This window comes from Penicillium digitatum, chromosome 3, assembly GCF_016767815.1.
Source record: "Penicillium digitatum chromosome 3, complete sequence".
NCBI classification, from domain to species: domain Eukaryota; kingdom Fungi; phylum Ascomycota; class Eurotiomycetes; order Eurotiales; family Aspergillaceae; genus Penicillium; species Penicillium digitatum.
This window is the reverse complement of record NC_089386.1, coordinates 748,919-773,507: the sequence shown is the minus strand read 5'-3', so window position 1 is coordinate 773,507 and position 24,589 is coordinate 748,919. Positions and strand designations below refer to the sequence as shown.

General features: G+C 50.3%; 11 protein-coding genes and 1 non-coding gene across 12 annotated transcripts; 7 read left to right on the top strand and 5 right to left on the bottom strand.

Moving 5' to 3' along the window:
• Positions 1 to 98: 98 nt before the first annotated feature.
• Pdw03_7828 (NAD-dependent epimerase/dehydratase) lies at positions 99 to 1,422 on the bottom strand (the record flags this gene model as incomplete). Its single annotated transcript, XM_066101775.1, has 5 exons — positions 99 to 493; positions 558 to 827; positions 882 to 1,014; positions 1,098 to 1,332; positions 1,394 to 1,422. The coding sequence occupies 5 exons, from the start codon at positions 1,420 to 1,422 to the stop codon at positions 99 to 101; spliced, it is 1,062 nt and encodes a 353-aa protein (XP_065956858.1).
• A 672-nt stretch (positions 1,423 to 2,094) lies between these two features.
• Positions 2,095 to 4,668, bottom strand: Pdw03_7827 (Topisomerase II associated protein (Pat1), putative; the record flags this gene model as incomplete). The annotated part of the gene is made up of 3 exons (XM_014677488.1): positions 2,095 to 2,218; positions 2,280 to 4,484; positions 4,541 to 4,668. The coding sequence occupies 3 exons, from the start codon at positions 4,666 to 4,668 to the stop codon at positions 2,095 to 2,097; spliced, it is 2,457 nt and encodes an 818-aa protein (XP_014532974.1).
• A 769-nt stretch (positions 4,669 to 5,437) lies between these two features.
• Positions 5,438 to 6,757, top strand: Pdw03_7826 (Alpha-1,2-mannosyltransferase (Kre2), putative; the record flags this gene model as incomplete). The annotated part of the gene is made up of 4 exons (XM_014677487.1): positions 5,438 to 5,485; positions 5,536 to 6,294; positions 6,346 to 6,634; positions 6,690 to 6,757. The coding sequence occupies 4 exons, from the start codon at positions 5,438 to 5,440 to the stop codon at positions 6,755 to 6,757; spliced, it is 1,164 nt and encodes a 387-aa protein (XP_014532973.1).
• Positions 6,758 to 6,827: 70 nt separating this feature from the next.
• Positions 6,828 to 7,100, top strand: Pdw03_7825 (uncharacterized protein; the record flags this gene model as incomplete). Its single annotated transcript, XM_066101774.1, has 1 exon — positions 6,828 to 7,100. One exon carries the CDS (start codon positions 6,828 to 6,830, stop codon positions 7,098 to 7,100), a length of 273 nt encoding a protein of 90 aa, XP_065956857.1.
• A 348-nt stretch (positions 7,101 to 7,448) lies between these two features.
• On the bottom strand, positions 7,449 to 8,255 carry Pdw03_7824 (mitochondrial 37S ribosomal protein uS12m; the record flags this gene model as incomplete). Its single annotated transcript, XM_014677486.1, has 3 exons — positions 7,449 to 7,514; positions 7,603 to 7,703; positions 7,814 to 8,255. 3 exons carry the CDS (start codon positions 8,253 to 8,255, stop codon positions 7,449 to 7,451), a joined length of 609 nt encoding a protein of 202 aa, XP_014532972.1.
• Positions 8,256 to 8,578: 323 nt separating this feature from the next.
• Positions 8,579 to 9,338, top strand: Pdw03_7823 (20S proteasome maturation protein Ump1, putative; the record flags this gene model as incomplete). Its single annotated transcript, XM_014677485.1, has 3 exons — positions 8,579 to 8,581; positions 8,745 to 9,192; positions 9,271 to 9,338. 3 exons carry the CDS (start codon positions 8,579 to 8,581, stop codon positions 9,336 to 9,338), a joined length of 519 nt encoding a protein of 172 aa, XP_014532971.1.
• Positions 9,339 to 10,388: 1,050 nt separating this feature from the next.
• Positions 10,389 to 11,440, bottom strand: Pdw03_7822 (uncharacterized protein; the record flags this gene model as incomplete). Its single annotated transcript, XM_014677484.1, has 4 exons — positions 10,389 to 10,429; positions 10,482 to 10,601; positions 10,667 to 10,750; positions 10,864 to 11,440. 4 exons carry the CDS (start codon positions 11,438 to 11,440, stop codon positions 10,389 to 10,391), a joined length of 822 nt encoding a protein of 273 aa, XP_014532970.1.
• A 1,571-nt stretch (positions 11,441 to 13,011) lies between these two features.
• On the top strand, positions 13,012 to 13,773 carry Pdw03_7821 (G-patch domain; the record flags this gene model as incomplete). Its single annotated transcript, XM_014677483.1, has 1 exon — positions 13,012 to 13,773. One exon carries the CDS (start codon positions 13,012 to 13,014, stop codon positions 13,771 to 13,773), a length of 762 nt encoding a protein of 253 aa, XP_014532969.1.
• Positions 13,774 to 14,214: 441 nt separating this feature from the next.
• Pdw03_7820 (Sec1 family superfamily) lies at positions 14,215 to 16,670 on the bottom strand (the record flags this gene model as incomplete). Its single annotated transcript, XM_014677482.1, has 7 exons — positions 14,215 to 15,346; positions 15,404 to 15,870; positions 15,923 to 16,125; positions 16,185 to 16,331; positions 16,387 to 16,474; positions 16,535 to 16,572; positions 16,637 to 16,670. The coding sequence occupies 7 exons, from the start codon at positions 16,668 to 16,670 to the stop codon at positions 14,215 to 14,217; spliced, it is 2,109 nt and encodes a 702-aa protein (XP_014532968.1).
• Positions 16,671 to 17,024: 354 nt separating this feature from the next.
• Pdw03_7819 (Mitochondrial ATP-dependent RNA helicase Suv3, putative) lies at positions 17,025 to 19,416 on the top strand (the record flags this gene model as incomplete). Its single annotated transcript, XM_014677481.1, has 2 exons — positions 17,025 to 18,292; positions 18,345 to 19,416. 2 exons carry the CDS (start codon positions 17,025 to 17,027, stop codon positions 19,414 to 19,416), a joined length of 2,340 nt encoding a protein of 779 aa, XP_014532967.1.
• Positions 19,417 to 19,857: 441 nt separating this feature from the next.
• Pdw03_7818 (RNA helicase-like splicing factor (HRH1), putative) lies at positions 19,858 to 23,553 on the top strand (the record flags this gene model as incomplete). Its single annotated transcript, XM_014677480.1, has 1 exon — positions 19,858 to 23,553. The coding sequence occupies one exon, from the start codon at positions 19,858 to 19,860 to the stop codon at positions 23,551 to 23,553; it is 3,696 nt and encodes a 1,231-aa protein (XP_014532966.1).
• Positions 23,554 to 23,796: 243 nt separating this feature from the next.
• Positions 23,797 to 23,912, top strand: Pdw03_rRNA4. The gene has a single exon (XR_010715636.1). It is a non-coding gene; the product is annotated as a 5S ribosomal RNA (ribosomal RNA).
• Positions 23,913 to 24,589: the final 677 nt, after the last annotated feature.

Genomic DNA, 24,589 nt, shown 5'->3' with positions numbered 1-24,589 from the left:
TCATTTGTTCTGCCAACTAGAACTAGAGCTACTATTATTAACAACGGCAAAATCATCACAAGCCGCAAAACCCGATCACATTACTAGCTGAAGTCAATTTACTTCTTCAGTTGAGCGAGTAGCTCAGCAGGGGGCTCCTCGCGGTAGCCCTGGGGGTTGTTCTTAGTCCAGAGCCAGAGATCCTCGCAAGCCTGCTCGAGGGTACGCTCGGCCTTCCAGCCGAGCTCGGCGTGAGCGCGGGCGGGGTTGGCAGTGAGATTAAGGACGTCACCAGCGCGACGGGGGGCAACTTCGTAGGGCTGGTCCTTTCCGACGGCGTTGGAGAAGGCACGGACCATCTCGTAGACGGTGCTGCCCTTGCCAGTGCCCAAATTCCAGGCGCGGACACCAGGGTTGTTGGCGCGGAGGTATTTCAGGGCCTTGATGTGGCCGTCCGCAAGATCCAGGATGTGGATGTAATCGCGGATGGCGGTGCCGTCGTGCGAGGCGTAGTCTAGGATGAGATGTAAGATTGAGGGCTTTGGTAATGCGAAAGGGAGCAGGAAAGGGTTGCATACCATCACCGAAGACCATCAACTTCTCGCGCTTGCCGGTGGCAACCTGGGCGAGCAGAGGGAGAAGGTTGTAGGGGACACCCTGGGGGTCCTCGCCCATAATACCACTAGGGTGAGCACCGGCGGGGTTGAAGTAGCGCAGCAGAGCACCGTTCCACTTCTTGGCCTCGGCCTCGTTACCGGCCTTGATCGCGTTGTTGCGCTGGGCGTTGATCACGTCAGTGATGGCGTTCTCAACAGCGAACTTGGTGTTGCCGTAAGGGTTGGTGGGGCCTAGAGGGCAGTCCTCAGGGATGGGGATCATGTTGGGGAATCGAGTAGCATCACCATAGACGGTGGCGGAGCTGGAGAAGACAATGTTGGTAACATTGTTCTTGACCATAGAGCGCAGGAGATTGATGGTGCCGTAGACATTGACCAGGTAGTAGTCCAAAGGCTTTTCACCGGACTCGCCAACAGCCTAGATTCGGACAATTAATTGGATTAGATAATCAGGATCGGACTACGCGATTTATATTTTTCCTTGTTTCATCAGATACACACCTTCAGGGCAGCGAAGTGGATAACACTGTCAATGTCGGGGTGGGCCTCGAACACAATGTCGAAGCTGTTCTCATCGGTGACATCCAGCTCGTAGAACTCGGCCTTCTTGCCACAGATTAGCTCAACACGCTTGAGAGCCTCACGTGAAGAGTTGTACAGGTTGTCAACAACGACAACCTTGTAACCAGCCTCGAGGAGGGCGAGGGCAGTGAACGAGCCAATGTAGCCCGTGCCACTAGTGGGGAATTAGTTGTAGTTCCGATATAAGATTCTAAATAGGGCAATCAACCACTTACCCGGCAACAAGAACTGAACCAGCAGACATGATTAAATCCCGAGTGACGATTAGGAAGTTGGAGAGTACGGAGAGTCCGGAGTAAGAAGCGGACGAGGGGCAGGTTTTAAGGGGAAAATTGGAGGTGGGGGGGGGGACCCTGGCCCGTCGTGGATGTGTGATGATGCGTGTGGTTTGATATTCGTGCTGATTCTTGTTTTGTTACTCCATACGGAGAATTAATTTCCCGTTGGTCGATACGCTTCCACCTCTAATTTCCTTTTTCCCCTCCTAATGGAGGTCATTAGACCATTGTTGAATGTTGCGGTATGTACATGGGATATGTAATTTGACCCATTTGGTGGTAAAAGCCGTTCTCGGTCTCGAAACAGGCAAAGATGTGCAAGGGAGAAATCCTTCAAATTTTCCGAAATCCCCTGAAACTCCTAAATTGCCTGCAAACGTTTCACCTTTGCCGAACAGGGACATATGCAAGGGATCCCGTTCCCGGGGAACTCTCGGCATATTTTTATTTACACATTGAACATAGAACATGGAAGTGAAATTGGTATTGGAAAAAAAAGGCGTAAAATAAACCGGGTTCAGGTCCAACAATACAACCTGAGTTTTGCCGGCCCCGTGTTCCCTGGATGGCTAACATGCCAAAGGTATATACCTAAGGCTTAGGATGGAAATTGCCCGGGAAAATAGCTGGCAATTGTTTTATCCGAGGAGCTCAACATCCAGACCAATGGCCCGCATGAAAAGATTGACGTTGTTCAGGCGCTGGCTACCCATGTCGGCAGGAAGGGTCTTACTGTATCCCACAGTTTCCATAACACGGTCCCTGTAAGAAATTGATTAGCCCGATTTCTGTACATCCCTAGATCAAAACAGAAAACACTCACTTAACGGCAATAACCAGACGCTGTTGCTGCTCAGGACTGGCACCGATGCCCACGGCGGCAAGGAACTGCCACACATACATATCGTCACCGGAGCTGATTGATCCAGGGAAAATGTCACTCAATCCGAGTTCCAATGTATCAAACAGCACATTGAACTTCTCAACCCACTGCTGCCAATCGTGCTCGGAAGCCTGACCGGCCTCCTTAACGATCTCGGCACGACTGAGCAACATGGTCAAAATGCCCAACCCAACCTTGGTGCGAGCCACGGTCTGCACATGGGTTTGGTTGATGACCAATCCCAAAAGACCAATAATAATGTTGAAGGGCGCCTCGTTCACGTACCCCAACAGGCAGGGCATGACGGCCAGCGAGAACAGATCAATGGCTTCGCGCATACCGAGCGATGGCTGAGCCTCGCCTGGCACGGGCTGGGCAAGACGGACCACATCCAGGCTATCCAAGTGGACGACGATCATGGTGAGGATGGTGACACGTTGTTCCTGGTCAATGTGACGGAAGATGCGAGGAATGGCCTTCTTGCCCTTAGGGTATGACAAGAATGCGATAAAAGGGTGTGGTATCGTCGAGTTGGGCACAATAGGTTCCATCACCTTCAATGACCGCCACAACTTTTGGTTGAGAGAGTGAAGCTTCTGTCTCCATTCCATATGTTCTTGGATTGCCTCGGCGTCACCTTCCTCGGGGGGTGGCGGCATCGTGCGCTCCATGTCTTCCATTGCCATCAACGCACTGTAAACACCTTCGAGATTTGTAAGGATCGACTTGCGGTCACTGAGGCTGAGATCCGACTGCTTCTTGGGCTTAGGTCCCTCTGAGCTATCAGGGCGTTTAATATTCAGCATCGGCTTAGGGGCCTTGGCATTGCTAAAGGAGATCTTGCCCAAGCTGCCCTCAATGATGAGCTGCTTATTCTTGGGCTTGGCCTTGGCCGCCTCTACAGCACGCTGGACCTGCTGCTGCATTCGCTGCATGTGGTTGTCGGCACTCTGGAAATTGCCCCGACGATGCCCGCCGAGCCGGTTACCGGTCTGGAGCAGATAAGTCTGCGCGAAGTGACCTAGGGGTTGGTGGGGGTGTTGGCGCGGTGCGCCACGGATCTGGCTGTAGACCTGGTAGTAGAAGTCCTCCGCCAGCACGGCCTCGGGATCCGAATCTGCGACATTTCCTGCAGCCGCAACCAGTTGTTGCAACTGAATACGGGTGATGAAATTCTTGTCCTGCGGGGTCATCAGACCATTTCCTCGGGACAGGAGGAAAATCTTGTGGTTGCGCTTCGCCCGCTTAGCATCCTCCACCAAATAAGCGTTACGCTGCTCTTCTGTGAGATGCATGAGTTGCTGCGGATTAGTGATCACCGGCATTCCATTGTTGGAGGCCCGGCTAGGCTGATGTTGAGGAAGTTGCTGAGGCTGCTGGGATTGCTGAGGGCGCTGGGCCTGGGGTAAACCGCTATGGCGCGAGCCAGGAAGTGGCATATTTTGTGGGGGTAGGTTGGGGTTCTGCATCATATGCAACGGTCCGCCAAGTTGCATATGCCCAGGACCACCGTAGAGGTCTGGCATACCAGGCGGGGGGTGCGGTATTTGCGGGGGTAGGTGACCCTGTTTCATCTGTGCTTGGATGAACTCTGGGGGCACCGGAGGGAACCCATCAGGAAGCGTCTGGAGGTGCTGGAGCTGAGGTGGATACTGAGGCTGCTCCACCATCGATCGCAGAAAGGCTTCCGCTGCTGGTGTTGCGGTAGTATGGCCGTGAAAACGCATCTGTGCTTCGACCTCTTCCAAGCTCATCATCTTCCGGCTCGGGGCAAGAGCGGCAGCAGGTTCGGCTTTCTTCTGCGAAACACCCCAGACACTAGATTTGGCTTGCAAATCTGGAATATAACCGGGATCCGAGTACTTCTCATAGCCCGAGCGCTTGGTGGTCTGCTGGGTGGCGGCCGGCTGAACAGGAACTTGGGTGGGTTGGGGAGCGACTCGACCTGCATTGGGATTTTGTAGACTAAACCGAACTTGCTCCTCGCCAATAGCGTCGGAAACCTGAGCAGTTTTTCCAAAGAAATCAAAGTCTCTACCAACAGATGTATCGGGGCCGACGCCGCCAAACGTGTCATCGTTGAACTCGTCCTGGTCATCGGAAAGCTGGTCTCCGAGACCATCGTATGTATCCTCGAAATCAATCCTAAAAGATGATGAGTACAATGGCCCATTCCAAGCCATTTAGAAAGACAAGCTCACACGTCGTCATCTCCAAGCGCATTAGCTCGAGCAATATCGGCAAAGGGATCTGGGTTCTCGAAGAACCCTTTGGCTCCCGTACTATCACGCCCCCTAGGCAGGGTTGTGTCAAATCCAAAGAAAGCCATCCTCTTAATTAGTAAGGATGGGAAAGAGGTGGGGAGGTGAATAGCTTAGTGGGGGGGGGGGAGGTTGTGGAAAGGTGCGATCGATGGACGGGAAGTTCTGGAGTGCGTATGCCTCAGGCAGAAACGCTGTCATTTTTTTGCCAAGCCGCAATCGTCGATCTTCTCTTCAGATGTGCAGCTTTCAGCTTTTGATATGCAAAGAAAGATCAAATATTCAGAGAAGATAAGATACTGCAGAGCTATTTAAGGCCGTAGAGTCTACCTGGTAATACTTGGGCTCTATAACTACATGTGTACATTAATGTACATACTCGGATAGTAACAATAACAAGTCGATCAGAGACGGTACTCTTGAGCATAGTAAACAAGAATCACTCCCCCTTTCCCTATCTTCTATACAACATAAGTGGATTTGACATCAACTCTAAGATCGAATGAACGTGGATCTTACTAACCCACCCCCGGTACCCCAATAATATTTCCTGACTAGAATGTCTCAAGTTGGGTAACACCCCAAGTGGCTGAAAGCGGTTGTCATTGTCTTGCGCGGCCTTTCATCTTTTCCACATTTAATCTCCCCTCCACCCCCTAAAAGCCTTCGGATTCTCCGGTGGTTGCTCCTCAATTTTACTTTCGTCCTATTCTCCATTGATGTCGCTCGCTTTATAATCTGGATTGGTTCCAACTGCGCCGGTCTGACCTTTGTTGTTGCCTTGCCACTTGACGGGGAATCATCACTGTTCCTCCTCCTCCTCCCCCCCACACTACCATGTCTATCACTATTCGATATGCGCGCTACTTACTTTTTGCCGTCGTGGTGAGTCTTTCTTTCCATTATTACGAAGGTCGGTTGCTAACGGTGGGTAGGCTTTGGCGGTTTTCTTCTTCGTTTCAAAATCCTCCATCCCGATGCCTACCACCGGGTTAACCACTCCTACACCCAAGACCCCCACATACGACTCGGTTAAGTCCCAAAAACCGCAAGTTATCGGCTCACACTATTCCGAACGGGTCAATGCCACTTTTGTCACTCTCGCGCGCAATTCCGACCTTTGGGATATGGTCAGGTCCATTCGAACCGTTGAAGACCGTTTCAACCACAACTACAACTACGACTGGGTGTTCCTGAACGACGAGGAGTTCGACGAGGAGTTCAAGAAATTGACCACCGCACTAGTCTCGGGCAAAACTCATTATGGTGTTATTCCCGAAGAACACTGGTCATACCCAGAGTGGATCGACCAAGATAAGGCCAAAGATGCGCGACAGGAAATGGACCGCAAGAAGATCATTTACGGCGGATCAGAGAGTTACCGCCATATGTGTCGATATGAGTCCGGTTTCTTCTTCCGCCACCCGCTCATGATGAACTTTGAGTACTACTGGCGCGTCGAACCTAGCATTGAGCTCTACTGCGATGTCGACTCCGATCCGTTCCGCTTCATGAAGGAGAACAACAAGAAGTATAGTTTTGTCATCAGTCTCTACGAGTATGTGGCGACCATTCCTACCCTGTGGGATAGCGTGAAGAAGTTCACAGGCAATCACCCCGAGTATATCTCCGAGGGAAATGCTATGGAATTCATCAGCGATGATGGTGGAGAAACCTACAACAACTGCCATTTCGTAAGTACTTCCAACCGAGCATAACTTCAAACTCGCTAACCTTTCCGGCAGTGGTCAAACTTTGAAATTGGCAGCTTGGAGTGGCTGCGATCCGACGCATACATTGACTATTTCACATCTTTGGACAAGGACGGTGGTTTCTTCTATGAGCGATGGGGCGACGCGCCGGTTCACTCTATTGCCGCTTCTCTGATGTTAAAGAAAGAGGAAATCCACTTCTGGGATGATATCGCATACTACCATGTCCCATTCACGCATTGCCCTTCGGATGAAAAGAAACGTCTAGACTTGAGGTGTTCTTGCCAACCAAAAGACAACTTCGACTGGAAAGGTTACTCTTGTATGTCTAAAACGCTCCGATCTATACCTCTAATACGAAACTAATTGTAGTACAGGCACTAAGCGTTGGTTCGATATCACCAAAATGGAAAAGCCAAACGGATGGGACAAAAAATACGACTGATTTACTCATCTTGCTCACGATCCCTCTGGGTATATCCACGGACAGCCCAGTCGTTTCCTTATTGGCGACAATGCGCGGGTCGGTTGTCTCGTCTGGATACGAAGCGCTGCGCATTCTGAAGGCTGACAGTGTCACCCATTTGCGCTGCAACTATAAAACCTCGGGTAAATTCACCGTGCACTTTCCCCACTGCTCTGCTTGTGGTGGATATTTCACCTGGATGAAGCAATATGCTATTGATTTTACCACGCTTGGGCAAAAAGCTGCACGTTTACTATTCAACTGTTTCATTTTGATTCCCATTATCGCGGTTACCCACAAGAAGTTTTACTTCGATGTCTGATATGTATTTCGAGCGTTTGTTCTTGTTTGGGGTTTGTTATGCTGCATGGGTCCGGAGTAAGAAGACATTACCGGAACCATTTTCTATGCCTCAAAAATTTCAAAGATATCACTATGCTTGACTTGAAGAGCCTGGATATCGAAAGAGATAAACAAAATGATAATTAACAAACGCAATCCGTAGTGTTACATGCAAATATGAACAGAAGTTGCCTCGCAAAAGGCACAAAATGCCAAACTCAAGTAGCCCAATGATGCCATCTCTTATACAGCAACTGATCATACACAGCCAAAATTGTATAATCTCACAGCAGGTCAATCACAATCAACCTTTATCTCCGAATCCATCTTAGTTGGTCTTCGGCTTCTTCGCGCCATACTTCGAGCGACTCGTCATACGGCTTCCAACACCACCCTAGTCACATGCAATCAGCAAAAGGCCTAGAAGAATGTACACCCCTAAAATAGGGATATACAAACAGAAGCAAAAAAAAAAGACTTACCAAGTCCATCGCACCACGAACAAGGGTATACTTCACACCAGGACAATCCTGAGCACGTCCACCACGGACCTGGACAACACTATGCTGCTGGATATTGTGGCCTGTACAAAAAAGTTAGCCAAGATTCCCGTTAAAAAAAAACCAGTACCGGGACAGTCCACAGAATCCCATTCCATCAATTGCATTCAATCAAATTGCAAATAAATCTTACCTTCACCAGGAATATAAGCAGTGATAACCTTCCCTGAACTCAACCGCACTCTTGCAACCTTCCTCTCACCAGAGTTAGGCTTCTTAGGCTTGGTAACACCAGTCTTCAGACAAACACCCTTCAAACCAGGTGTACCCTTCAGCGCAGGCGAACCACCACGACGAGCCCGCTGTCCAGTGCGAATACCGCGGCGGACCTGGTTGTACGTAGCGCAGATGATCGGTGAGCTAGAAAATTGCCGCTTTGGCACGGCAGAGAAGCCGACAGCGGCTGTGCGGAAGACAGGGTGGAAGTTGAGGTGGGAGTTAATGGGGGATTGTTTCGAGGCGAAGGAGATAGCGGGTGATGTGGTGATTGTGCGGCAGAGGGGTGAGGGGACCGCAGGACGGTGGATAAGAGTCCGTAGGGTCCGGAGAGCTATTGGGGAGAATAATTGAGTCATCTTGGGTGGTGTGAGGTATGCGATTTGGTTCCTCTTTCGTTGGAGAATATCGCGACAGAATTTAGTTGGCCCGGCGGAAGAGCATGGCACGTGATTGGATGGTGCTGGGGGATGTTGCGCTGTTGGTTTCTCTTGTCTGTCGTAGGAGCTGGCCGCGCTGCTTCTCTCTGCCTGAAGCATCATCGGTGGTTGTCACCTTGCATCCTCCCTTTGCTCTTGTTTCTACTTTTCTATCTCCTTTCTGAGCTTTGAATACACACCCGACCTTGTCCAATCTGTGTTTTCGAGCCTTGATCCCAAAGTCCTAGCATCCATCCGTCATCATGGTATGTCATTAAGCTGCTATGGACCCGGGACCTCACCCTGGAATCCAGCCCATAAGCAAGCATCTAGAACCACCATTACCGTCACCAACTCTCTGCCCTTGAATCTCTCAATCTACCTCTGCCCCCTGTTTCAAACACAAAACTAACAAACCCCCCTCCCCAGTCCCTCCGCATCGCCCCCCCAAGCGGCAACGCAACACAAACGAGCAACCTCACAACCCGGCAACAAGCAGGCCTCCAAGCACCTCGCCCATCTAAAGGCGCTCCCTCAGCCCCCGGCCTACCGGACACTCTCCGCAACAAGCTCACGCAGGCCGCCACCGCGCACGCGTCGTCCACGAACTCCAGCGGCGAGGTTCCGACATCTACGCACCCTCTCGAGGCGCGACTTCTCGCATGGCGGGCCACACAGGACGCCTTGAAGATGGAGGGATTGCGTCGGGCGTATGGTATTGCGGAACCTGTTCGTCGTGGGATGGAGCTGAAGATCGTTCGGGATGGGACTTTCCGGCCTGCTGTGCTTGGCGGTGTGCGGGGTGGGAATGTGCATGAGGATATTCTTGTTATTGGAGGTCGGGATAGTGAGGTTCAGTGGGAAGATATTTACCATGGTATGTTTGGTTCTTATATGGTGCTTTTTGGTGTTTGGTTTGGATGGGTTTTGGCTAACTTACTTGCGTCTGCTCAAGGTGACGATCTCCGTGAGCCGCCTGCTTTCCACGATGAGATGGAGAAGAGGCTCAAGATGGATTTCTAATGGCTATGATGATATGGTGTTCTTTTGTTTCTCTGCTTTTCCATGTCGATGTGTTCTACTATTCTCCTCTAACGTTCCCTCGTCATCCTCCTACCTATTGTCGTCAAATAGAATGATAGATCACTGGACTTGGGTGTTTCAGATGCTTCTGTCTGTTATCAAGGCAGTGCGGTACTCTCGATATACTGAATCCATCCATGATCTGTTTTTACCAAGTAGTCTTGCAGAACCACCCCCCAGCCTTAAAAAAAAAGTTTTGTATATCTATCTCTATTGATTGTCGACCCCAAGTGCCTGACTAGTATGTCTAACCACGACCGCAGAAGTATGTGGGCACTGTAAAGGTTATGAAATATTTGACAAAGAAATTTAACCTAGGGGCTTTCTCCAAAACACCCTGTACACTACGAGGAATCACCCTTAGATAGTTTAAAAAGCAAGCAAAAGCAACGGAGCGCAAGGGAAAGAGGGACAGAGAGAGAAATAAGGGGGTCAAAGTCGTAGGTACATGAAAATCCATGAGAAAAGAAACCATACAGGGAAAACGATAGAGCACAAAGCAAAGGAAAGTCGGATTGGAGGGGGTATATATCGAGAAAACGGGATAAGAAGAATCGTGACAGCAATGCGAACAGCAAAGGATGAACCTCAGATCGAGCCCTCGGAAGACACAGGTCGAATAAAACCCGGAGCAATCCAGTAGAGAAGATTCATGGATAGATGAATGAGGCCCGCATGCAGACGATTTGGCAACGAGAGAACAGGGGAACGGCCCAGAAATGGCATGGAAATAGAAGAAATTAGTCGAGATCCACAGTTCCAGGATAGAGATCCAGTAGGAGGAAAGAAATGTCCAAACACCGCTTCCAGAGCGCCCATGTTGGCTTGACAAAACCGGGATGTTGATCCTGCGTCCAGGCAGTATTAAATTTATCACTGCAATAGCAGATTGATGGAGTGGAGGAATTCGCGGAAGATGGACAAAGGGGAAGGGGAGGGGTATGTTGGGGTATGAGGATGGAAGGATGGAAGCAGCAGACAACAGCATTGTCAGGAGGCAGTGGCAGGCCGTCCACACTTGAGACCCGTAGCTGGGCCGGCGAGATTATAGAATCACGCATCGACATCCAGGACTATGCTCACTGGTTTCGCCATCTCGGCTGTACTGTGGCTTTGCTCCCTTGGCGTCTTCTTCGTCGACGACTTCTTGTGGTTTGACGGTCATGTGGACGACGTTTGGATGTTCCTTGCTGAACCTAGAGTCTAATCGGTTGGTTAGTATCAAAGTCTGTAACCATAGCAGCTATGCAAATATGATGAAAACGTACCAGAAACAGGCGAGTTATCATCCAACAACTTCCCGAACGAGATAAGACGGATAGAGCTCGGTGACAACGGACGGCTTTCCCAATCTGCATCGACACCAGTGTTAGCTTAGCTACTCGCATTCCACGACATCACACATCAAGATGTGTTCCGCCCATCCGATGCCCACATAGAAGTCTAGGTCAGAGTGAACTCTTACCGGATCTCCATTCGCGCCAGATCAACTCCTTAAGGGTGTAGACGCTCATCAAAAACGGATCAAAGTTCTCAACATTCACCGATCGCTTCCTTAGATAATTCCCATCGATAGTGAACGGGTGTCGCGACCCTGTCGTCAGCAGCAGGGTGATCACCAGCGACGGGCCTGCATCAGCCTCCTCCTCGACTTCCTTCCTGGAGCCGTCATCGGAGTGCTCTGCTGAGCTCTCGGGCGCAGCCTTTGGCTCTTTAGTATCCATTGAAGGTGGTGCGTGTTGTTGTGCCAGCGCGACCGCGGGTGCGTTATCGACAGTCTGAGGAGGGTTAGTTGTAGGTGGTGCTGTCACGGGGGCGAATTCAGTTTCGCCACTGAAGCCAGTTGCGGGGTGAATCTGGGCCTGGTTTGCACGTGTTTGGCCATGGACAGATGAGATGGACGCATCAGCGACGAGGTCTGATTTGGCTTCGAGCTCTGTGGTCGATGCTGTGGGCTGTAGATCCTGCGGAGAAGATGTGAATGGGGGTTGGTTATCTCTGGTGGAGGTTGGCCCCGACTCCGGTTGATTGATTGTAGACATTTTAGGATGCCCCGATGGCAGATAACGATTTGAATTTTCCCCGTTGGAATAGGGGAACTGTCAACGGGAGGGGTTTGGAAAAGAAGGGTATTCCGTGAGAGGAATGGGAGGAAATAGAGGGAGAGATGTAAATGTGAGGAGTCAAGATCAAGCGGGAGGCGCAGTATAAGACCTCAACTAGGGTGGATGGAATGGATTTGGCTGTACAGGTACTCTACCTACGCCCGCAAATGATGTTCGATTGTCTTTGAATTGAAGAGAGAGAAGGCAAAATGGGATCTGCAAGCCCAATAGAGACTTCTTGGCCCTTGAATGGCCTTGAAACTGCACTCAACAGATTTCCCCTATTTTTGGGGTCCAAGGAAAAGAAAAAGAAAAAAAAAAAAAACTTTATTGAATTAGTAATTAAAGACTCCATACTGTAGTGTTTTTATAAATCCAGAGAGACAATATCAATTGACGATCCGGGGGAAATTAGTTAGGCCAAGATAAGTCTTGTATGCTACATCGTTCACACCATGTAGATCTAGACATGCCTGGATAGTTGGAAAAGACAGGTCACTTTCTCCGTATATGTAGCTCTGGACTCTCTGTACGACAATTAGGATCCCATGACTATGCAATACATGCAGTTATCACTGGTTCATTGATTTACTATCGCCTGGAAATACAAGTGGATTCTATATGTAATCAATATCTCATATAACAGTCATGAAGCTAGAGAATATCAACCTACGCAGTTTTTTCCCTTTAAAAAAACATTCCAGTCCAGATTGATATAGATAGCAAACAGACATGGTCACATGCGGGGGCATGTCGGGGAAAAAGAGAGCAAGCACTCGGCCAGGCATAGGACTCGTGGTGCATATGCAGAAAGATAAGTCTGAAGATATAGACGCAGATAGGTGGGTACTGACGGAGCGCACGGGAACCCATCTAAATCAAGGTGCCTGTTTCAGCCGTCATTCGTGTAGTTGATTATCCTACAGGCCTATATATTTTCTAGATGATGGTGGATGGAATATAGGGATTAAAGATAGATAAATAGAACCAACAACTACTCAGTGAGGTGCTTTAGTATACGAAGTGAGGATCAAAAGTGATTTGAGTTAGGGGTTGGATGCTAAAGGTACGACATGCATTCTCTGTCTGTGGCCACAATGTCTATGTTGTAGGGACTTGAACATGAAGGCGGTGTGCAAGATCCAAAGGCGGTGAAGGCAGCCACCGGCAGAAACGGCACCAAATTAGGAAGGGATACCTGAGAAGTCAGGCAGGGTGGCTATGACAATCTTAACCTTAAAATTCTTGGCCGTCGGGATAACTTCTGGGATTGAATACACGTTAATCAGCCCAAGTCAACATCTCTGTACTCCCTACTCTTGTGCTTTGTCTAGTTTCCGCTTTCTACCATTGACCCTATTGAACCTCATAGAGAGCACTGAAGAGAGGTCAAGAATAGATCAAGTGCTCTCTCATTTAATCTGTTCTTGACCTAGCCACCATTTAATACCGATCCGCCCCCTCATCCTCTTTCATTCCTTGCTTTCACAGCTCTACCATTCCCAACCATGGCGTCCGAAGACGAAGACTACTTTCTCCCACCGGAGCAACAGCGCCCCTTCAGCTCCGGTATTCGCCGCAAACGCGTGCAGTTCGTGCGCTCCTCCAATTTAGACACAACAACAGCCCCGACGCCCTCCTCCTCCTCCGGCGTCAGCATCGCAGACACCTACCTCTCTATCGTGATGAAGCAGCCAGTCGCAAGCACTTCGCCGAGTACACCAACCCAGCGCCCACCAGCACCACCAATCCGCATACACTCCGCGCCACCAACTCAAAACATAACCCGCCCGCCTCTACCCGCAGCCCCAGAATACTGCGGCGTGTGCAATCTGGCTCTCCCATCACAAGCCGCAGCAGACGAAACAGACAAAAAATCACGTCCCCATGAAGCCTCTCTCGCACACCAGATTTGTCTCGCCCACTCCCACCCGCCATCCCACCTCGACCGCACGCGCTCAGGTCTTCGATACCTTTCTACCTACGGCTGGGATCCTGACAGCAGGCTTGGGCTTGGCGCATCGGGCCGTGAGGGTATCCGTGAACCTATCAAACCTCGCGTCAAGCATGGTACTGCTGGACTGGGAACTGGGCTTGATCGGGATGGAGATCCGTTGCCGCCTAGACCGGTGCCGCCGGCGAAGGTGCAGAAGCTTAATTCGAAGCAGGTGCGGAATAAGGTCGCGGAGGATAAGAAGAGGGCGGAGAGGATGAGGAAGGCTTTTTATCAGAATGATGAGGTTTTGAAGTATCTTGGGGAGGGAGTGTAGTGGATGGAAGGATAGATGGATTGTGGAGGGTCGGATATACTTCTTGATGTTTTTTTTTTGTGTTTGATGATACCCCTTCTTGTTATTTAATGATATGGTTTTGTGTGGATGTGAGTTCATGATGAAGATACAGCATTTGTTTCCGTTTGAGAGATTGACTTGGATATTAACTACGTACTAGGTACAGTAACTTGGAACCGGTGTCCAGATTCTAGCTAGATAAATTGTAATGCAATGAAAACATTCCCAATGACTTGAGTCTTAACAGGACTCATAGTAGGAAAGATATAGAAAAAACCGCTGAGAATAGCGCCTTGAATGCTCGGGACCAGACCAGACCAACATAATAACAAGGAGAAGAATGGTGTTACAAAAGCGCTGGACAGGGACGGTAGGACACGGGATGTAGGATGGGATCAAGTGACACGGTAATGCAGAATCTTAGAAGAAACGGTATTTCTTTTCCTTCTTCTCCTTCTTCTCCTTGTCTTTCTTGTCTTTCTTGTCGTGCTTTCCGCTGCCCGATGAGGCGGGGCTGCTTCCGCTTCCGTTTGAGCTTATTGACATACCAGCCATCAACGCCTCTGGCGGAGCTGGGGGGTTGAGGTGTGCTGTTGAGACGGGCTTCTTCTGTGGTGGTAGATTGGGAGCTGGTGGGGCCTCGCGCTCGAAGAGATAGGCTGGGGCGGTAGGTTTGGGGCGATCCGATGGGAGGTCAAGACGACGCCGGTCAACACCGAGGTCCCCGACTTGGCGGAGGAACAGTCCCGGGGTCAGCATGTGCGTCGTGGCGAGGTAGACGTCCCGGTTTTGTGCCGCTGAGACTTCGTAACAGGCTCGTGACTCGCCGTAGGTGGCACCGCCGGCCATGAAGACAATTATGCGCTGTCGAGGCTGGTCGACGGATCTTGTGCGTGCCCAGGTCGGTTTTGCGCTGCGTAAGGAGGCCTGCTGTGACTGCATTTCTTGGGCAGCCATGGCGCTGTCCGTCTCAGTATGCGGGCGTGTGAAGGGGAAAGACGTCGTGTCTAGATTGCCCTGAATCTGGTCTTCGAGCATCTGCTTGATAGCTAGCTCGTACCGACTCAGGCTGAGCTCCGCTGATTCGGGTGGTGGGTTGCGTCGGGCGAAAAGAGCATGCACCGAAGGCTTTTCATCCTTGAGAGGCTTCTCGACACGAACCCCGAGGAGTTCGAGGTTGGCAATCACCCCGCCGTCTTTTGGCGGGAGTCCAGCGTGCGCCATGAGTTTGCGAATGTCACCACCTAACAATCCACCACGATGCATGATGTACAGAAGTATGAGTCGAAGCCGATCTGGTTGTACGATTGAGTCGTCGTCGAGGAGCTGCACGAGCTGCGCTGCTAAGTTCTTTGCCTTTTTGTAGTTCTCGTCCAGACCAGTGGCGAATGACTGCTCGGTGGAGCTCACTTCTAAGAGTTTGCGAGATTGAAAGTAGTTCATGCACTCTTGTGCCATGTTGAGGTGCAGCGTGTAGGCATCCTTACCCTCTCGGAATTCTGTCAGTCCACCCAGCATATCCTTGATGGTGTTCACATTAGATTTGTCGTTGCTAAAATCCCAAGTTAGTAGTGCGACTCCCGTATAGGGATGACCGTTTGAAACTCACTCGTCTGCAAACTGAGGGTGTGCTGCTCGGAACTTGGCAAAGTCCTCGCCCAGTTTCCCAAGCACATCCTTCATATGCATATGACGGTAGTCTACCCAGACTCGATCATTCTCACCAATCTCCATTTCCTTGACCTCCTCATTGTTTGCACCCTCATTTACAACCGTTTTGTAGGTGATCTTGTCCCCATCCGTGATAGGAAGAAGATCGTGGACCATGGTCTGGTATGTAAACTCGTGAAGGAGAGGTGCGAACAAGTCCATGGAACGGTCTACTACAAGCAGCACGCCTCGGGGACGGTTTGTTTGAGGCGGAAAGTCACGCTGATGCTGCGCGAACTGATCCAATTCATCTTGAATGAAACGTGCCAAGTGAGAGCACATAACTGCGGCCTCGTGGGTCGGAGATCGGGGCCGGTAGTACCGAATTATAGGGTACTCGCCCAGAGAAGCACATAGAGAGACAACCTTGATTCAATGTCAGCAAGCTAAACCGGAATAATCGTAGGGCGTGTCTTACTTTTTGGGCTAATTCTTCCAAATGGTGCCGAATCAAATTGTTGCAACCCGGGTGGAAGAGCATCGGGAAGCTCCACGGATCCCGGAATGTGACCAAGTGTGATTCTCTGGGGTAGAAATTGATGTTCATGGTGTAAAATTCGGCAATGCGCTCACGCGCAATTTGGGATCGGTCAATCCGAGATCGCTGCTGCGGGTCAAGGGCTACAAGCTGTGTGAGCGGAATGACGTCGCAAAGGCCTCGGGTTCACTAGCCCACTAACATGAAGTCCACACCAGGAATGCCTTTCTGTATCTGCCCACCTCAAAATCTGCCATAAGGCAATCGACCACGTAAGATTCCGAGGATAGTATGTACAACGCGTCCATATCGGGATTGGACAGTCGTCGATGTTCGAGCTGCTCGACGTCTGCAGAGTGGCATTAGTGAAATTGCTTGAGTCGCAAAGCATAAGATGAGCTCACTGGAAACATTGAGGTTGAGAATTTCTTCTTCCTTCACAGCTCCGTCAATCAATTTCTTGCTGGTCTCATCCACCACCAAGACTTTCCACTATTAAGGGGAGGGTACCGTCAGTATCCGCGGCAGAGGGGTTAATCGGAGGAGGCTTACCTCATTGCCACCGGTATTGCGAATTGTGTTCAGTATAACTATTCCAGACAGTTGAAGGTCAGCCAAGGGTTCTTGCAGGAGGTAATAGGAGTAGTCACTCACAGTCGCGTTGAATGTTGATTATCGAGGAGCCCATGATGGCGGGCAGCCCACAACTTGGGGCTTCAGGGCGAGGACTGGAACAAAAATGGAAGAGCAATTAAAAAAGCAGGCAGATAGCAACGAAGATTGACTAGATGCTTAGCTTAAATGCCCTGAGAAGGAGGAGTTGTTAGGTGGCCGTCTGAGGTATATGAAGAGAAGATAGTGTTCCCCACCATTAGAGCTTTAAAGTGGATCAGGTCGATAAGGGAACTTTTTTGTCTCTCCTATGTCCCTTGTCCTTTCCTCTCTCCCCGTCCAATTCTTAGGTACAAGCTGTTCAACTGTTCGATTTGTTCTGCTCTAGAATTGTACCACTCTACGGGATTGGAGTCCCCGTCCTCCAGGAATGCAGCCATGGACTGGCGGTAGTCGCTCTCTCTGCGCTTTCCGACCCTTGACTCATTTCGCTGTACGACCCTTCACCACAACCTCAATTCTACAGCGATCGAAAAAGTCCAAGCCCGATATCTCCACAGATAGGAAAGCGGACACAAAAAGAGGCAAAACAGCTGTTGGAGGTTCCTCCGGAAGGTCCGTCCGACAGGATATTGCGGCCGCACGAGATTTCAACGAACTAGTGGAAGCAACCCTGCGTGATATATACAGCAAGCTGAATAAGTCAGGAGAATCACTGGAAGTATGGATTCAATTTGAACGTCAAATCAAAAATGCCTGCAAATCAGATGATAAGAAGGCATCTGCACATTGGGGACCCCTTCGGCATATAAAGGTAGCGCTGCAAAAGGCCTACCTCGCCTCCGGACTTCAGGGTCTGCGGGAGGAGGTAGAATATATGCAGTACTCGGAAAATCTTACAGCCAGGTTTTCGGCACCCATTTTGGCAGCACAGCAGGAAGTGGCCGACCTTCGATGGCCAGCCGAGTGGTATCCGCGCGCACGATCGATGCAGCGAACAATCCATCTTCATGTTGGGCCAACGAACTCCGGGAAAACCTACCATGCATTACAACGGCTGGCAAAAAGTAAGAATGGGTTTTACGCAGGTCCACTGAGATTGCTCGCGCAAGAAGTATATCACCGATTCAAGGCAGATGGAGTTCCGTGCAGTCTTGTCACTGGTGACGATGTCAAATTTCCCGATGATGATCAAGTGCCACGCATCACCAGTAATACTGTTGAAATGGTCAGCCTGGGGCAGGAATACGATGTTGGCGTGATTGATGAGATCCAAATGATTGCTAACTCATCCAGAGGATGGGCATGGACTCGAGCTTTCCTTGGTGCCCAGGTAGCCGAACTGCACCTGTGCGGTGAGACCCGAGCCGTACCATTGATTCGGGAGCTATGTGCACTCACGGGAGATAATTTGGAGGTTCACCGCTACGAACGTCTCAACGCCTTGGAAGTGATGCCGCACAGTTTGAAGGGTAATCTCAATAGTCTGGAAAAGGGTGATTGTATAGTCGTCTTCTCCCGGAAAGGTATACACGCTATGAAAGCAGACATCGAGAAGACCACTGGAAGACGCGCGGCCATCGTTTATGGTGGTCTGCCAGCAGAGATTCGGACCCAACAGGCGAATCTGTTCAATGACCCAGATAATGACTATGACTTCCTCGTGGCAAGCGACGCAATTGGCATGGGTCTTAATCTGTGAGTTTTGCCCTCGCTGCTTGTCTTGCGCTTCTATACTAACCCACAACAGGAGCTGCAAGCGTGTTATCTTTGACACCCTCGTCAAGCGTGTCCCGACTGGACTTCAACGGCTTACTGTCCCTGAAATCAAACAAATCGGTGGCCGTGCTGGTCGATATCGTCCAGCCAACGCCACGGAAAGCACAAATGAAGAGCCTAACGTGGGCCTGATCTCCTGCCTCGAAGAGGTTGACCTTCCATACATCCAGCAGGCTATGAAATTGGAGCCCCCACCGCTGAGTGCGGCGGGCATCTTCCCCCCAGAATCTGTCTTCCGGAAATTCGCGGCTTATTTCCCACCAGGTGTACCTTTCGAATATCTGATCAAGCGGGTCTTGGAAATTGCCAAGGTCAACCCTTTGTTCTTCTTGTGTGACCCCTCCAGTCAGTTGGAAAACGCTGAAATTATCGACACTGTCAAAGGACTACCGTTTGAGGACCAATTAAAGTTCATGGTTTCTCCAATGGACCGTAAAAGTTCAGGCTCGCGTGATGTTACTGGTGCTATGGCGGACTGCGTAGCTGAGCACCTTGAAGGACGGCTATTGGACATTGCTTATCTCAACTTGGAAGTCATCGAGCAGCCCGTTTCTGGCAGCAATGATTATTTGCATGATCTTGAGAGCCTTCACAGGGCAGTTATCTTGTACCTGTGGCTCAGTTTCCGATTTGGTGGTGTATTCACTGACCGAACTCTGGCAAGCCATGTCAAAGAACTTGTCGAAGAGCGGATGGTTCGGGCATTGACTGAATTCTCCGCTAACAAGAGGTTGCGGAAGGGTGCTTCTCTGAAGCGCCAGATTGCGCTGCAGAAACAATTGTTGGAGCAGGAACGGATGGGAGTTGCTGGAGACTGGATGAAACCTTCGGGTGAAGGAGAGCAAATGGAAATCAATCTACCGGAAGAAGCTGCCTCGGAGGTTGCGGAGGCTGCAGAGGGTGAATCGTCCGACGCCGAGCTCTCATTATTTGAGTCTTCACCGGAGGCAGAGGGCAAGGGAGAGAACTTATCCTCCGATTTAGACGACTCGGAGTCTGACCCAACAGAGTCCTACTATGACACAGAAGTCCCTAAAGAGTGATGAATATGTATAACAAGATATGTGTATATTAGATGTAAAAAACCGATCTCCAATGCTCAATGCCTACCTAATACGTAGGGACCTCTATAGTGCTACTTTCTGATCTATTTTGTGTCCCTTTCGACTTGCGTTGAATGTTGGACTGAACTGGTTTGAATGTCTCTGATGTTTACTGTAATACAGTATGAATCGACAATGAAATCTCACTGACCGTGGATAGGTGGGTGCTCAGGTGCTATAAATCGCGCGTACCCCCCCTATCTTATCGGTGGCAACTTCGGCCACACTAATTTTCCGCCTTCAAGATCCCGGACTGCGACAGGCCTCCGAAGAGCTACAGGGTAGCAGTGTTTTGCACGGCTGCCAATTTACACGTCACTTGTCCAGCTAAGCTGGCCTCATTTGGTATTTGGTTGGATCTCTTTTGTTCCGCCGCCCGTCATGGATGACCTCGAGTCTCTGGAGCTGTTCTCGCTCGTCTCGCGCGTGACGAACGAGTTCGAGAACCACCTAGGAATCGCCGACAAGACCCTTGCAGAGTTTGTGATCGATCAGCACCTTAAATGCAATGGCAAGTTTTCCGATTTCAAGAAATTTTTCGACGACATGGGCGGCGAATTCCCTCAGAGTCTCCTGGAGAGTGTCGACCGTATGGTGCTCACGATGCACCCCAAGTACAAGGGAAAGAAAGCAGAGAACGACAAGAGAACTTCTGGTGCAAACGACGACATGGCTTTACTTGATGCTCTGGAGCAAAAGTCCCGCGTGTTCAAGGGCCTTGCGGTCCCCGATACGGAGAAGCGCTGGGCGGAAGAAGACTACACAGATCGCGAAGCGGCAGACGAGGCTGATGCACAAGCAGATGCGATGGACGACACTTTCGCCATGCTTGAGGGCCTGGCAGGAAAAGCGAAGGAGGACAAGCCACATGCATCGAGGAACGCCCGTGGAACCAGGAAGCGGAGCCGCAGCCCTGAGAACAACGATTATGGCCGGGGACGGCGCAGAGACAAGTACCGCTCGCGATCAAGGTCTCGAAGTGCCCAGCGGTATAATAAGACCGATGATCTCGTGGACGAGTTCGGTAGATCGATTGGAAAATGCGGCAACCGGGAAGACAGCCGTCGCAACGGCCATAGCGACCGTCGGAGACATCGTGATCGCCATGAGGATGATGATTTCCGCCATCCCCCCCCTATCGAGCTGGATGATCACCCCATTCTTTTCAAGATCTATGATGGAACCGTGACGGGCGTAAAAGATTTCGGTGCTTTCGTGAATCTGAAGGGTGTCAAGGGGAAGGTGGATGGTCTTGTCCATGTTTCAGCAATGCAAGAAGGAGCACGAGTGAATCATCCTTCAGATTTGGTCTCGCGCGGACAGCCAGTCAAAGTCAAAGTGGCCAGCATCGACGGCACTCGCATTGGACTGTCCATGAAGGAGGTGGATCAAGTGACAGGCATGGATCTTGTTCCCCAGAAGCGCCTTGCTTCCGGTGCAAATATGGAGCGTCTCGATGGCGGATTCGCCGATGACCGGTACGGCAGTCTCGGCTCTGATGTGCCCGTTATTGAAGGGTCTGGAGGTCGGCCAATGAGAAACCGAAAGCGCATGACTTCGCCAGAGCGCTGGGAGATCAGACAATTGATTGCCTCCGGTGTTGCCTCTGCAGCAGATTATCCGGACATTGACGAGGAATATAATGCAACGCTCACCGGCGAAGGCACTTTCGAAGAGGAGGAAGATGTCGACATCGAGGTCAAAGACGAGGAGCCTCCTTTCTTGGCTGGCCAGACGAAGCAATCCCTCGAACTTTCTCCTATTCGTGTTGTCAAGGCCCCCGATGGTTCAATGAACCGTTCTGCAATGGCAGGCACCAACCTTGCTAAGGAGAGACGTGAATTGAAACAGCAGGAAGCACAGGACAAGGCGGCCAAAAAAGCGGCGGATGTCGATCTCAATGCACAATGGCAGGATCCTATGGTTGCACCGGAAGAGCGAAAGTTTGCCGCTGATCTTCGGAGTGCTCAGCAGCCCAAGCAGGATGAGGCTGTACCAGAGTGGAAGAGAGCAACGATGGGCAAGAACGCATCTTTTGGAAAGCGCACGACCATGTCCATGAAACAACAACGCGAGAGTCTGCCCGTATACAAGTTCCGGAAGCAGTTGCTGGATGCAGTGAAGGACAATCAAATGATGATTGTTGTCGGAGATACGGGTTCTGGAAAAACCACGCAGTTGACGCAGTACCTGGCCGAGGGCGGATATGGAAATACTGGAATGATTGGTTGCACACAACCTCGCCGCGTTGCTGCCATGTCAGTGGCTAAACGTGTGGCCGAGGAAGTTGGTTGCAAGCTCGGAGCAGAGGTAGGATATACCATCCGTTTCGAGGACTGTACCAGCCCAGATACCAAGATCAAGTACATGACCGATGGAATGCTTCAGAGAGAAATTCTTCTGGATCCAGACCTCAAGAGATATTCCGTTATCATGCTTGACGAAGCGCACGAGCGGACAATTGCAACTGATATTCTGTTTGGATTGTTGAAAAAGACAGTCAAACGACGACCCGACCTTAGACTGATTATCACGTCTGCCACACTAGATGCTGAAAAGTTCTCTGAATACTTCCATGGCTGTCCCATTTTCTCCATTCCTGGCCGAACTTTCCCTGTCGAAGTCATGTACTCCAAGGAGCCCGAATCTGATTATCTGGATGCTGCGCTCATTACTGTTATGCAAATTCACTTGACAGAACCGCAAGGTGACATTCTGCTTTTCTTAACGGGCCAAGAAGAGATTGATACAGCATGTGAGATCTTATTCGAGCGCATGAAAGCCTTGGGACCCACCGTTCCTGAGTTGGTCATCCTACCTGTCTATTCTGCACTACCAAGTGAGATGCAGAGTAGGATTTTCGATCCGGCCCCCCCAGGCGGACGCAAAGTTGTCATTGCAACCAATATTGCAGAGACCTCAATCACAATTGATCAGATTTACTACGTCATTGACCCCGGATTTGTGAAACAAAACGCCTACGATGCGAAGCTCGGCATGGATTCTCTTGTGGTGACTCCAATTTCCCAAGCGCAAGCTAAGCAAAGAGCTGGTCGTGCTGGAAGAACAGGACCTGGAAAGTGCTTCCGATTGTATACAGAGGCTGCCTATCAGTCTGAAATGCTTCCAACGACCATTCCCGAAATTCAGCGTCAGAACCTCTCACATACCATTCTCATGCTCAAGGCAATGGGCATCAACGACCTCCTCCACTTCGATTTCATGGACCCACCGCCTACAAACACCATGTTGACAGCCCTCGAGGAACTATATGCCTTGTCAGCACTTGATGATGAGGGTCTTTTAACTCGACTCGGACGAAAGATGGCCGATTTCCCAATGGAACCTGCGCTTGCCAAGGTGCTCATTGCATCTGTGGATTCAGGCTGCTCCGACGAAATGCTTAGCATTGTCGCCATGCTATCAATTCAGTCTGTCTTCTACCGCCCCAAGGAAAAGCAACAACAAGCAGACCAGAAGAAGGCCAAATTCCACGATCCGCACGGCGATCATCTGACCCTCCTCAACGTCTACAATGGGTGGAAGAACGCAGGCTTCAACAATTCCTGGTGTTTCGAGAACTTTATCCAAGCACGACAAATCAAGCGCGCCCAAGATGTGCGCCAGCAGCTGATGGGCATCATGAACCGCTACAAGCACCGTATCGTCTCTTGCGGTCGGGATACCATGAAGGTGCGACAGTCCCTGTGCACCGGCTTCTTCCGCAACGCAGCGCGCAAGGACCCCCAGGAAGGATACAAGACCCTGGTCGAAGGAACGCCCGTATACATGCACCCCAGTTCCGCGATGTTCGGCAAGCCGGCCGAGCATGTCATCTACCACACCTTGGTCCTCACGACCAAGGAGTACATGCATTGCACTACTGCCATTGAGCCAAAATGGCTTGTAGAAGCGGCGCCCACGTTCTTCAAGGTTGCACCTACGGATCGATTGTCGAAGCGTAAGAAGGCGGAGCGTATCCAGCCTCTGCACAATCGCTTTGCTGGCGAAGACGATTGGCGTATTTCTGCCCAGCGGCGGCAGGGCAGAGGTGGCGGTGGTGGAACTTGGGGTTGATTTTTGTTATGTTTCCAATATACCAGCTATGGCTGCAATTGTACTTTCCTTTCTTGCGTTCTAAATCTTTCTACTTTATGCTGAATCATTTAGCTTAAAAAATTGGAGTTACTTCTTTTGGATCTAATTCTTGTATGGCATTTAGATGTGAATACTACTGGTTGTTCCATTCACCACTGGGTTGTTTGAAACCCAACTAGCAGATCTCTATCATAAAGATCTTCATGGTTTGATATAACACATACGACCATAGGGTGTGGAAAACAGGGCTTCCCGTCCGCTCAGCCGTACTTAAGCCACACGCCGGTGAGTTAGTAGTTGGGTGGGTGACCACCAGCGAATCCTCACTGTTGTATGTTTTTGGAACTTCGTTTTTGCTTCTCGTTTCCGTAACAAAAGACATTTACATGTTCAGTTCGGTCGTCTCTGTTTTATCCGGCCTTCCTCTTATTTCTACTTAGTTTTCACCCCCTATGACCCACACTGGATCCCAAGAAACGCACTCGATTGCCCTAGGAACAATTTATTTAGTAGATAGGATATCCTATAGAAACCCCCCAGTGAGGGTCAGCGAGATAAGTATCTATAATGCTCGCTACAAGACCTGTGGAATCTTACGGAGAAACAGGAGTTTAATAAAATCCTAGACTAATGTTAAGCAATTGCTCTGAGGCGGCTGTCAAATTCTACCGCGTATCCCTTAGCCTAGCTGCTTTTGGGCAATGTGACCGAGTCAATCGCGGAGCGCTCGTGCGGTATACAGGCTAATAAATGGTCTGTGTTAGACACAGATTTGAAGGGCCTGTCAGATGTGACACTGCCAGATGATAAGGAGGTTAAATATATCGGGGCCATTGATCTCACCACCAGTAGAGAATTAACTGTCATTTCCAAGATGCCAAATCGACATTGTCTGTTCACAGCAAAATGATGGAGATGATCAAGTCTCCACTTGATGGAGACTTATGACACACCGCCTCGACATTCATCCGACAGAAAGAGGCGGTGTATCCACAGTTTTGCACCGGGCGGGAAG